Source organism: Aristolochia californica, unplaced genomic scaffold (genome assembly GCF_029961685.1).
Source record: "Aristolochia californica isolate CCGP_79_NKW_82.1479 unplaced genomic scaffold, dmAriCali1.0.hap1 SCAF_2, whole genome shotgun sequence".
Lineage (NCBI taxonomy): Eukaryota > Viridiplantae > Streptophyta > Magnoliopsida > Piperales > Aristolochiaceae > Aristolochia > Aristolochia californica.
Genome location: NW_027181881.1, coordinates 44,451,798 through 44,464,910, shown reverse-complemented (window position 1 = coordinate 44,464,910; position 13,113 = coordinate 44,451,798). Strand labels below are relative to the sequence as shown.

At 37.3% G+C, this 13,113-nt stretch overlaps 1 protein-coding gene, 1 long non-coding RNA gene and 1 other non-coding gene across 3 annotated transcripts; 2 read left to right on the top strand and 1 right to left on the bottom strand.

The window, feature by feature from the left end:
* Window positions 1–425: 425 nt before the first annotated feature.
* On the bottom strand, window positions 426–2,053 carry LOC137956633 (uncharacterized protein At3g28850-like). The gene has a single exon (XM_068804196.1). The coding sequence runs from the start codon at window positions 2,004–2,006 to the stop codon at window positions 810–812; it is 1,197 nt and encodes a 398-aa protein (XP_068660297.1). The 5' UTR covers window positions 2,007–2,053; the 3' UTR covers window positions 426–809.
* Window positions 2,054–5,658: 3,605 nt separating this feature from the next.
* LOC137957109 (uncharacterized) lies at window positions 5,659–12,874 on the top strand. The gene is made up of 3 exons (XR_011113315.1): window positions 5,659–5,898; window positions 11,837–11,948; window positions 12,476–12,874. It is a non-coding gene; the product is annotated as an uncharacterized lncRNA (long non-coding RNA).
* On the top strand, window positions 6,186–6,275 carry LOC137957394 (U6atac minor spliceosomal RNA). Its single transcript, XR_011113363.1, has one exon. It is a non-coding gene; the product is annotated as a U6atac minor spliceosomal RNA (small nuclear RNA).
* Window positions 12,875–13,113: the final 239 nt, after the last annotated feature.

Below are 13,113 nucleotides of genomic sequence, written 5' to 3'. Positions count from 1 at the left end.
GGATAAATCAGCACCTGAAAAAGGAGAAGATGAAGGTGAAAAGGAAGGAGAAAATGAAGAGGTAGAAGACAATGAGGAAGAGAACAACGACTAAGGTGAAGGGGAAGGTGAATAATTTGACTTGGATATATGTTGTTGAGGAGTAAAACTAATGTATGTATTCAGCCATTTATCCATCGATTTGCTGCTGCATTTTGGGTGGAAGTCAGAAGCTATGAGCCTGTGACTAAGTTTGTTATGAAAGATTTGTCCTGACAAGTAGATCCAATTGATGATACATGATTGCTATGGGGGGTTCGTTTTGTGGGTTCGCCTCCTTCTCTGTTTTTATAGGGTACGAGGACCCTGATATTATGATTTATATGGAAATCTTTTTATGCAGACTATCTAAATATTGATGAAATTATCATCTTGCTCTCCTTGATATTACTTTCTTCTACAGATCATTCAAATACAGCTCAAAATCAAGAGTTTCTTTAGTTTTGATGAGCATTTGAGATAGTCTTGAGGTCCTTCCCAAATCCCAATTGCTATCTCAATGTCACATCTTCAATGCCAAAGTGTACAAATCCAGAAATCTTAATCCATAAACAAGGGAAAAAAATTACAAGCAGCGTACACAGAAAATCCTGGATTGTGATAGCAATCCCAAAATTTCCAGAACTCAGGTGTTGAACTTTCTCAATTCAACAGCCACCAAATAAAACAAATTCACTTTCTGATCCATTTCAATCAAATCTAGGAAAATAGAAAATGTGGGAAAGTTTAATGCACACATTGACCAAAACTAAGTGAGATCTTCAACTTTCTCAACAACAAACCGGGCACTGGATCAATCCATTCTCGTTGCAGTGTCCACACTTCACACTCTTTTTTCCTTCTTCATCCAAAATCTTACAGCTACCACTGCAATCCATGCACATCAAGAACCTCACCCCTCCGCATCCCTTGCACCATTCCAGAGCTGGTGGAATCCCCTCAAACAGCAGCTTCAAATTTCCCTCTTCCTCCAACTTAATCACCTCATCCGCTCCGCCAATCAATCTTCCCTTCACAAAGACTGCAGGCACTCTCATCGAGTTTCCTCCCATCAAAACCCTTAATTCTTCCTTAAATCCCGAATGCATCGATATGTCTCTTTCAATCATTCTAACGTCGTAAGCCTCGATTGCAGATCTGACACGGTTGCAATCCTCAAATGTTTTTCTGATTCCTCTCAACGTGGTTGTGTAGATGATCACTGCATTTTCCCCGCCTGGTGGGCATTTCATCTCAAATGATTCGAGAACGTAATCGGAACTCTGGGATCTTCTTCTTCTGGGCAGAGGCGAGATGATCTTTTTTATCTGCTCCCTTTCTTCGAAATGCTCCTTTTCGAACGACGCCACGACTTCTGGATCGAAGGGGCTGAAACTCTTCCAGTACACAGAGAAACCCGAATCTTTCCCAGCGCACTGAAGCTTCACATCAAGTGGAGTAGTCTTCATCTTTATTCTCGACATGGGGGATGTTGAAACTTGCAAATTCTCCAAGGAACTGAAAGGTTTTAACACCGCCCTTCCCCAAGCATCCTCTAATAACCCATCTTTCTGCTGTTTATTCTCCTTCCCCACAAATTTCTTCTGTTTCAGCGATTTCGTCTGACCCGAGTACCTGCTCCCTTGCCGCCCCTCAACATCTGGAACACTCGCAGGAACTTCGTTTCTCGGGGATCTCATCATCGGTAATGTAACAGGAATTTGCTCGTCGAGGTCGTGCATCAACTCCCAAGTGTTGATGATCTCCGGGTCCTCGAAAAGCCTATTCTGAGAAAGCGCCAGGTCGGTACTACAACGAGGAGGAGATCTTCTGGATTCTCTAGTGGGCTGCTCTGGGTCGAGTTTGAGGACGCCATAGGTGGAGGATGTAAGAGAGACGATATGATTTGGTAGATCCCCGTTCCTAGCACTGAGGAGAATATCTTCATTGCGATCTGCTTTCGCAAATTTGGAGGAGACACAGCCCATGGATATCGAGTAGGGTCGTCTTCCTTGGCTATCCTAATTCCTCTCAGGTTTTGTTACAGAGAGCAGTGAAAATTTGAAAGAGTCAGTTGGAGAATGGGTTTCTAATCTGAAAACGGTCATTTTGAGGTTCCAACGGTCGAAAGAGAGAGAGAGAGAGAGAGAGAGAGAGTTTCTCTATTGGGCCCCACAGATATGTTTGAGGGCAGTAAATCGTACACATAAAGCCCACGAACGGTCAAGAGTAATAAAGCTGCAAAGGAACTGAATGTGGGCCCATGCTGCCCAAAGTAATCGAGCAAAGTACCCCACTGCAAATTATTGTGGCACAAGGACTAGCCACTCCTCTTTGGGGCACGTTTTGGTCAACCTCTTTTCTACAACTAACCTTTTTACTGTTTTCTTATTTAATTATTTATTTACTCGATACCCCATTTTAAATCAGGTTTTTTTTCCGGGTTCAAGTTTAATAAATCAGGTTTTTTTTCGGGGTTCAAGTTTTAGGGTCAGGTTCGGATTCAGGTTTTGGTAAACACATCGGCGACCCAGAATTCCTACCTCAGATGACAGAAGAGGAGCCCTGCACAAAACATCTCCCCCCACCAGCCAAACTATTGACCATTCTTGCTACGAATTCCTCTCATCCTCTTTCATTTTTCTGGTCTTTCTCTTACATTGAATCATCAGCCTTTGCTCGAACTCAACGGTCTGAAAGAAGGGAAAGAGCTGGAGGAGCAGGGAGAGAAAGAAATCAAGAGAAAGGAAAACTCTATAGCAGAACCAGAATAATTGCGATTCCACTGCGGAAGAGGGATCAGAAAGCCTGTTACATTTCAGAAAACGAAAATTTCACCCCCTTCGAATTGAAGATACGAACTTTTCCAGTAATTTTTTTTTTTTTCAGATATGTTATTAACATATGTTAAGCTTTATTGTTTTGCGGAAATCTCATTATTTTCAAGTAAAAAATGGTCGCAGTGCCCATTTTTCTGTAAAACATCTTTGTGTTTTGTTAGGTTGACTTGGGAGGGGAAAATACAGTGTCAAGAAAGAGAAATCGGGCATTTTAAGGGAGAAGAAAGGTATTTGGTAAAATATTTCCACGTAAGCTGCCATGTCACATGTTCAGGTAAAAATTTCACCTGTGACGACTGGGTGGCTTCGAACCGAGCCGGTTCGCGAGCCGGCTCGGTTCGGCTCAGTATAGGCTCGGTTCGATTCGTCATTTTTCGAACTCGAGCCGAGCTCGACCGAAACTAGGTTCGGTTCTTTGGCTCGCGAGCCAGCTCGAAATGAGTCGGATCGGCATGAATCGGTACGGGATCGCGAGCGAGCGGGGGAGCGGGAGCGGGAGCGAGAGCGAGGGGGGGAAAAATTTTTCCTCCCCCCTCGTCACCGCCGACCCCTCCCATCGGTTGTTGTCGCCGCCTCTACCGCCGTTGTAGCTGTTCTCCGGCGTCTATACCGCCGTCGCAGCTGCTCGCCGGCCGTTTCTGTGTCGGTCCGTTCGATTTCTTCCTCTCCTCGCCGTCGCCTCTGTTTCCGTCGCCGCCGCTTCCGTCACTGCCGATTCCGTCGCCGCCGACTCCGTCGTGGCCGTCATCTCCGACGATAAATCCTCCCCGGCGCCGTAAGCCCCTTCCCTCGGGGTCGTCTCGGCGGAAAACCAGAACAGGGGAGAAATAATCTCCCCCTTCCTCGCGAGAAGATGATCTCGCACGTGCGATTTCGCACGTGCGAGATCATAAAATAAAAAAAAAACTTTTTCCTCTGGAAAAAATTAAAGATAAATTTTATAGAAATAATTTTCTATAAACTATTAGTGTCTCATGTTTTTTTAAACACTTTTCTAATTGAAATTTTTTATTAAAAATCATATAATTTTCAAAGTAAGTACCAAGATGGGGTAGAAAACTGTATAGAAAATTTTTGAATAAGTATTTAACAGTTGATGCTGTAATACTTTTAGCATGAAATAATTTTCATTGTAATTTTGTGTTTGATATTTTATTTAATTAAAAATTTATCGATAAGTATAATAATATATTAGATTGATTATTAATTTTTATTTATTTCCCTAGAAGAGACAATAAAAGGTCCATTTAACTTTCCTAAGAAATTTTTAAAATATTTCCTATAATTTTCTAATAAGTCACTAATAGTAATAAGATTTTATTTAAAGGTTTTTTTGGGAATATGTATCATAGGAAAAATATTTTTAGTTTTTCCTAGAATATAAATTTTTATCTAGGGGCACTAAGGAGGCCATAATAAATTATGGCCAAATTCAAAAATTACAAAACAAGCTAGACAACAATTGGAGTAAAAAATATTAATATTGGTGCATTTTAATCCATTATTGAAATTCAATCCTGAACCTTCCCTATCATTATATTTCTTAAAAATGTATGCATAATTTTATATATAATTTATTCAAAGCCACCCCTACGTGCGAGATCATAAACAAGGAAAAAAAAAAACTCTTTGTCCCTTCCTCATAGCTCTTAAATAAATTGAAAAGATATTTTAGTAGAAATACGTTTCCAGAGACTAGTTTTTTCAATAAATGTTGAAAAAACATTTTTAATAGAAATATAGGGACCATTAGTGCCTCGTATTTTTTCAAAATATTTTTCTAATTATAAATTCTTTTTAAAAAATCCTATAATTTTTCAAGTAAGATTTTCTTGCCAAGATGGTTAAGAAAACCATATAGAAAAATTTTGAATAAGTATTTGACAGTTGATGATATAATACTTTGAGCATGAGGCAATTTTCATAGTAATTTTGTGTTTGACATTTTATGTGATTAAAATTTTATCGATAAGTATAATAATATATTAGATTAATTATTAATTTTTATTTATTTCCTTAGAAAAGGCAATAAGAGGTCCATTTAATTTTCCTAAGAAAAATTTAAAATATTTCTTGTAATTTTCTAGTAAGTATGTAATAGTAATATGATTTTATTTAAAGAATTTATAGTTTTTATTTGGGTGATTGTAAATTGATAGTGATATTTTATTTAATTTTGTTGTGTTTGATTATTATATGGAGTTTATTTATAATGTTATGCAATGTATGAAGTGTTTAGATTATTTTATGGAGTGTATAAACAATTTCATGAAGTGTTTATGGAATGTATAAACAATTTTATGGAGTGTTTATGGAGTGTTTATGCAGGTATTATGTATATTGATTATGCCCAATTTTAAGTAAAGGTCATGCCGAATTTTATACAAGTATTATATATATAGATTATGCTCAATTTTAAGTAGAGGTTATGCCCAATCTTATACACATATTATATATATAAGTTATGCCCAATTTTATGTAGAGGTCATGCCCAATTTTATATAAAATGTATGCATAATTTTATATACATTTTATTCGATATATATTTTTTGAAAAGTTTGAAATGTATGTTGAGGCTCGAGCTCGGCTCGAACTCGTTGGGCTCGAGCTCGATAACAATTTTAGGCTCGAGACGAGGCTCGGCTCGAAGCTCGGCTCGAAATATTTAAATCAAGCTCGACTCGAATATAGGCAGGTTCGGGCTCGGCTCGGCTCGATGCCACCCCTATTTACAATCACCAAAATAAAAACTATAAATTCTTTAAATAAAATCATATTAACATCTCGACCCATGTTTCTACCCCACGCCAATCCGACTCATTTTGGGGCCTTGCGGCGAGCGACTCCGACTCGTATAGGAAACAGATCCACATACCACAGCTAATTTTTCTGTCGATCCATCTGTTCCTCTCGCGTCTGAAACGACGATCGATCTATTTTCTCACTGCCTCACCCCCAAGTCTGATCGTTGCCCCACGGTGGCTGCGCTGATAACCTAGTCGTCGCCGTAGTTCAACTGTCTTCTTCGTCGCTGACTCCGGTAAGCTTCTTGCCGCCTATATTCCCTTTTGCATCCTTCTAATTTTCTTTCTACATACAAATCTCTCTCTTTAATTTTCTCTCGATCGCTCGGAGAAAGAGTATTTCAATCATAAAAATTGTTGCTGCGTCCCTGCACCTACGAGGAAGAGGCGATGTTCCCTCGTAATCTTCATTACTGAGGAGCCTCCTTCCCCGGACGATCGTGCGTCTCTTCACTGACTTACAGATACCCCTGTCACTCTGTACCTTCTCTCTCTCATCAGGGATGTCCTCGACTTTGTTCCTGTCTTCGTTGAGAGGAGAGACACTTGGCATCTCCCCAGACAGGGACAGGAACAACCTTCAGGCTTACCCCACACATGGTTAACACTTTTTGCGCTTCATTTCTTTTAGTACCGGACCCTGTTATCCTCACTCTTCTATATATAACCACGAAATTCATGCACTTTGTGCCTCAAGGACACAAAAAAATCTACTCAAGAAAGAATTGATTATCATGATACTCTTGGCATTAGTATCTCATTTTGATATAGAGTTATAATGGATGTGAAAATGGCTTTCCTAACTGGAGACTTAGAAGAAAGAGGTTTATATGAAACAACATGAAAGTTTCATTTTAAAGGGGAATAATCATTTGATTTGTAGACTTATAAAATCTATATGTAGACTGAAACAAACATCCCGTAAGTGGTATTTAAAATTTCATGATATTATTTCTTTATTTGGTTTTACGGAGAATATCATAGACCAATGTATATACCATAAGGTATGTGGGAGCAAAATAATTTTCTTAGTCCTATATGTAGATGATGTTAAATGATTTCTCTCAATGAAATTTGATATGAAAGATACGGGTGAAACTTCTTATGTCTTAGGCATAATTGATAGAGACACATCCTGAGAGATATTAGGATTGTCTTAAAAAACTTATATTAACAAAATTTTAAAGATATTTTGTATGACAAAATTAAGTTTGGAACATGGTCCATGAAACGATTTAGAGAGGGAACAAATGAAAAATATTTTATATTCTTCCGCAGTTGGGAGTTTAATGTATGCTTAAATTTGCACAAGACTTGACATAGCATATGCAGTGGGAATGTTGGGCAAATATCAAAGTAACCCTGATTTGGACCATTGGAAAGCTGCAAAGAAAGTCATGCGATACCTTTAGGAGACTAAAGACTACAAACTTACGTATAGTCGATCTGATCATCTGGAAATGATTGGGTATTCAAGATTCCGATTTTGCAGGCTACCTTGATTCGAGACAGTCAACATCAGGATACGTCTTCTTATTAGATTAGAGGAGCCATTTCTTTGATTGCTACTTCTACCACAAAAGCAAATTTTGTAGCATGTTTTGAAGCGTCTTCCCTAACTATATGATTGAGGAGTTTTATTTCAGGGTTTGAAATTGTTGACACAATTTTTAAGCCATTGAGGATTACTGCGATAATTCCGCAACAGTGTTTTTGGCCAAAAACAATAATAGCGGAAGTCGTAGTATGCATATTAACATAAAATTCTTAGTTATTCGAGATCATGTCAAAGCAAACAAAGTTGTTATGGAACACATCAACACCGGATTAATGATTGCTGATCATTTGACAAAAGGTCTACCACCCGTTGATTATAAAAGACATGTTGAACATATGGGACTCAATTCTATTATGTAATTTTATATAATTGAGATTCTCTTTATGTTTGTATCACATGTGTCAATTGAAAAACTCCATTAAATTCATTTTTGCCATCTCTTATTTAGTTGTATACATGAAGTTTAGAGAGTGACAATGTAAGATAATCCTGAATGAGCATTTGGAAGTTCATTCATAAAGATATGCGCCACATAAGGTTTTCATTCAAAGGAGATAATTGCATTGTAATACGTGGAAGGTAATACTTGCTCTAAAAAACTTACCATCACGATTCATATAATATAATCTTCTTTGTTTGAGTATAAGGATATTATATCTATGGGAAACATTCTTGAAGATGCATCAATATTCAATGATACATATCAAGTATGTGAATGGGTCAAGTGGGAGAATGTTAGTTCCATAATTGACCCATCTTATGGGTGGTTTGGATGGTGGTGGTAGTCGTCGGTTGTAATTAGTAATAGTTACAACCTCTCCTTCTTTGATGGAAAATAGGAGTTTAAGTAATGGGATCTAGTCTAGCAGAGGGCCTGGGCATTTCCATCAACAAACCTCTGAATAGACGAGCCATTCCAATCATTTTTGGAAATTGATCGCCATGACAGGAAGTATGTTTCCGTTACAGTTTAATGAATTTCATTATGTATCTTTATCTGCTTTATGATAGAAGTGAAACAATAAATGCTTTTAAGGTCTACAAAGCAAAAGTAGAGAAACAATTAGGCAAACAAATAAAAATTGTAAGGTCAGATAGATGTGGTGAATATTATGGTAGGTACACTGAAAGGGGACAATTATCTGGTCCTTATGTAAGGTTTCTTGAGGAACAAGGTGTTGTACCACAATACACAATGCATGACTCACCGTCTCAAGATGGTGTGGTTGAAAGAAGAAACCCAACATTAATGGACATGGTGAGGATTATGATTAGTAACTCCGATCTTCCATTGTCTTTGTGGAGTGAAGCTCTCAAAACTGCAGCCTATGTACTCAATAAGGTTCCAACTAAGGCAGTTCATAAAACGCCGTTTGAGTTATGGAAAGGTTGGAAATCTAGTTTAAGACATGTACATGTTTGGGGCTGTCCAATTGAAGTCGGATTTATAATCCACATGAGACAAAGTTATACTCTAGAACAGTTAGTGGACATTTCAGTTAGTGGACATTTCATTAGCCATGCGGAAAAGTTTAAGGAATACAGATTTTATTGTCCATCTCGTTCAACAAGAATTGTCGAATCTAAGAATGCAAGGTTCCTTGAGAATGATGAGATTAGTTAGTGGGAGTAGCCAACCTCGAAACTTAGTTTTTGAGGAGCGTATGAGTTTTCAACCTGCTCTTATAACTTCACATAGACTGGTTCAAATTCAAGATAATCATTAGGATTCGATTACTCAAGAATAACCAATAGTTGAAGAACCATCTCATCATGAGGATATTCTATAGATCCAATTACTCAACATTCTCAACCTAAAAATGTTGAAGTACCATTAAGAAGATCTTCAAGAGTTAGGAAACATGCAATTTCTTCAGAGTATGAAGTGTACCTTCAAGAGTCTGACATGGATATTGGTGTTGAAGATGATCCTATTTCGTTTTCATAGGCTTTGAGTGGACATAAATCCACATTATGGAATGATGCCATGAAGGAAGAGTTGAATTCAATGCTTAAAAAACAAGTTTGGGATCTTGTTGAATTGCCTTAAGGGGGAAGGCCATTGGCTATTAGTGGGTTTTTAAAACTAAAAGAAATTCTTTAAGCAATATTGAAAGATATAATGCAAGACTTGTTGCCAAATGATTTACTCAACGGAAATTATGCCAGATCAGAGAGGCAGTGCTTTGATACTAAATGAAAGTTTTCATATGAACTTCTAAAACTTAATGAAATTCATGAAACTGTAAACGGAAGCATACCTCTTCTCATGGCGATCAATTTCTAGATATGATCAGAATGACTCATCTATTTAGAGGCTCGTTGATGAAAACGCCCAGACCCCCTGCTAAACCAAATCCCACTACTTAAACTCCTCTTTTTCATCAAAGGAAGAGAGGTTTTAACTGCTACCAGTTACAACCGACGACTACCATAACCATCCAGGGAAGCCTCCCATAAGATGGGTCAGTTATGGAACTAACATTGGCATCTCCCCAGACAGGGACAAGAACAACCTTCAGGCTTACCTGTTACCCCACACATGGTTAACACTTTGTTGCTTTTCATTTCTCTTAGTATTGGACGCTGTTGTCTTCACTCTTTTATATATAACCATGAAATTCATACCGAATGATGTCCTCTGTGCCTGAATCCGCTTCTTGAACCTGAAAGATGGTCAGACTCTTAATCGCTGTTCGTAAGTAAATATAGCTCGTGTCATTGTTCTCTTTTCTGGTTGTTTTCTGTTTCACTTCTTTTATCAAGGGTCAGAATAGAGATGCGTTTGATATATGGCGGAAGGTCTAATTTGAGTAAATCAAAGCTGAATGATAGGAGTGCATATATGTTGTCAATTCTAATTTGCATTTTAATTATATGCCACCAATCGATCTTCTTTAGACCAGATTATCTTCTGTTGTTAGAATTCATCTTTACATTCATCGATGATTGTTAATTGTCTTGCTGTTTAAACGTCAATTATGTTCAGAGGTAGGATTTAATGGTCTCCGCCAGAGTGATGCTTCATTTTTTATTTTTTTTGGAGGGGGGGGGGGGGGGGGGGGGGGGGCTGCAGAAAGATGAAAACTCTTCATCAATCTTCTGGTGACTTTTGCTCAAAATATGATGTGGACTAAGGTTTATTGGTGAAGATCAAGAAAGGAGTTCTGACTTTGACTTAAGTGGATGGTTAAAAAAAGCTATTTTGAAGTTAAGCATTAGACCAACCAGAGCAACTGGTTTGAACACATTCAAACTTGGTAATTAATGCTACGAGTATGAGAGTAAAAGACAGTTTATGAGAAGAAGAAATTGAGAAATCCATGTATTGCAAAGCAAACCATTTTAGGTAAGTATGAGAATATCAAAGAGTTTGGAAATGAAATGTGTAGGAAGGAATAAGAGATGTATTTTGGCTTATGAGGTCTGAATCAGAGAGTTCTGCTACTATCTAGGAGAAGAAGAGGTAGGAGAGCTGAATAGAAATGAACAAAGTGAACATGTATTTGTGAAAGTTACATGCCTTCTAGTGTTACTCTTCAGGTTATACTAAAGTTTGAGAATATCATACTATAAAGATAAATGAGAAGCTGGTAAAGCAGTAGGCCTTCATATAAAAATTACCACCTGCTAGGGTGACTGATGAGGCAGAAAGTAGCCACTCTTTTTGTTTTTGCTCTGCTATTTTTTGGATTCTCCACGGGGCAAACCGAGCCTGGTTGTCATTTCTATTTCTTCATTGAAACAGATAACTAGTTAAACTTTCAATTTTTTCGAGTTCAGTGTCTTCAGACTATAGACTCTTCAAGAACAAGGAATGAGTGTAATTAAAGTAAAAAAGAAAGAAATTAGAACTCCGGCTTAATAAGTAGCTAATGAAGTTTATGATTGAATTGCGACTGGAGCAAGATGTTATCCTTTTGCCATTTCACAGAAATCATTTTTAAGGGGTATCGTATTTCTGCTGTCGCTAAATCCATGAAATCTTCCAACTTGGTGCATGTATTAACTTAAAATGGAGTTTATGGTCTAGAGGATTTTCTCATCCACTTCAGAATGTTATGGATCTCATTGCTGCTTTTGTGTTGCATAATGAGTACATTTGATGTTTGATTTCATTTTATATCGAATGATGTACTAGTGAGATAGGACTGATGTTGCTGTTATTCCTTAAATGAAAGGAGACCAAGTAAGCATCTTTGACATGTAAGACTTGGAATTGTAAGTCGTTGGTCCAACAAATGACAGTTTCCTATTTTACATGCAGCCTCTTAATGGTGTGATAACTAGCAATAGTATGTAGCCTGTTAAGGAGGAACCTAGATCACACCTGTTAGGACTTAAAAGTCCCTCCCCATCAATCTCCCTCCCTTCCTTATTCAACACTTTCATCAGATGTTTCTTATCTATTTGGATGTTCAAACATTGTTTAATATTATTTTTTTCTGTCAGTTTGTTTCTTTTTGAGTTCCACCAGTTTTAATTTATGATGTAATCGGAAAAGAAAATTTGATAAAATAATGCAAAATAATGTCTTATTAGTAATGTCCTTTTTCCAATAAGTAGCTTTGACTTATAGCAAATGTTAGAAACTAGGTGATTGTTTCTTGTTGCAGATACTTGGCTCTGGAATGGCAGCTGTGATTCAGAAGTTTTTTATCGTGTCTGCTATTATGTGGATAGCCCCTCTTGCAGTTATGTATGGGTTTAACCATCAATGGGTTCCTGGTGAGCTTGCTTTCTGGAAAATTTTAGTTGTTGGGTTGTCTCAAAAGATAACTACAAGTGATGTAAAACAGTCTTAAATCGTCTTTTCAAAGGTTTCCACATGTATACCAGGCAATTTACTTACTGAATTAATTATAATTTATTTTCTTGTTAATTTAGCTGCAGTAATTTGAACAAGATATTACCTAAAGTAAACATGATTCTACGGTTTCCAAACATGTCCAAAGGGTCATCCTGGATATCTAAGCTTCTACTATAGCCTTGAGAATTGTATTGGAATCTACTTGCGTTGTAGTCAAGATGAGAAGTTCCATGGATCTCTCTTTCTTCTATTTTAGCCTAGAGGAATGAATGAGATATGTTCTTGCTTTTGTGGTCAAGATAAGAAGCTTCCGTGAGATTGATAAAAGGATGGCATTATGCCTTGATCATCGATTGAGTCTCTCTTTCATATCAGGATTTCTTTCAACTGTGAATAGAAAAATTAAAATGCTATTTCTTATTGATAAAACTCGCGTGTTTAACAGGTTTTAATGATTTATCTCCATCACAGCAAACAATATGGAGTGGACTTGTGGCAGTCATATCAGTGAATTTGGTCATAGCATTTTACGTTTACATGGCAATTAAGGAGCCTTCTGGTCCAGAGCATCGCCCAGATCCTGCCTTCTTAGCAAAGGCCAGAGCAAGCATTCACCAATCTGCCACTCCAAAGGAGGAATATTCTTCCCCGTCACACAGCAAGAAAGAGTAGCAAGTGCCATTGAGAATTCGTTAGTGTCGGTTAAGAGCTGCATTTTGTTTTACATTGTTCATGGAATTCATTTGGTTCCACTTAGCTGCACGTCTCAATTTTCTCACGGGAGAACTTTGTGCATTGGGATCTATATAAGGCTTTTGTAGTGAGAAAATGCAGTTTTCTGAAACTTTTTTGAGTTAAAATCACTGTTACTAGATGATGGAATTTTTGTTTTGTTACTTGTTTTATCTTATTGACATGTAAAAGAACAAACTTCATCTTTTTCAAATGTATTGAATAACTTGAAGAACACAAGTAAAGAACAAACTTTTTCACTTTTCTTTTGCTGTCCGCTTGTCCTTAAATGAGAACTATATCACTTCTTTTATTAAATATTTAAAATTAATTTATATATAATTACTTTTT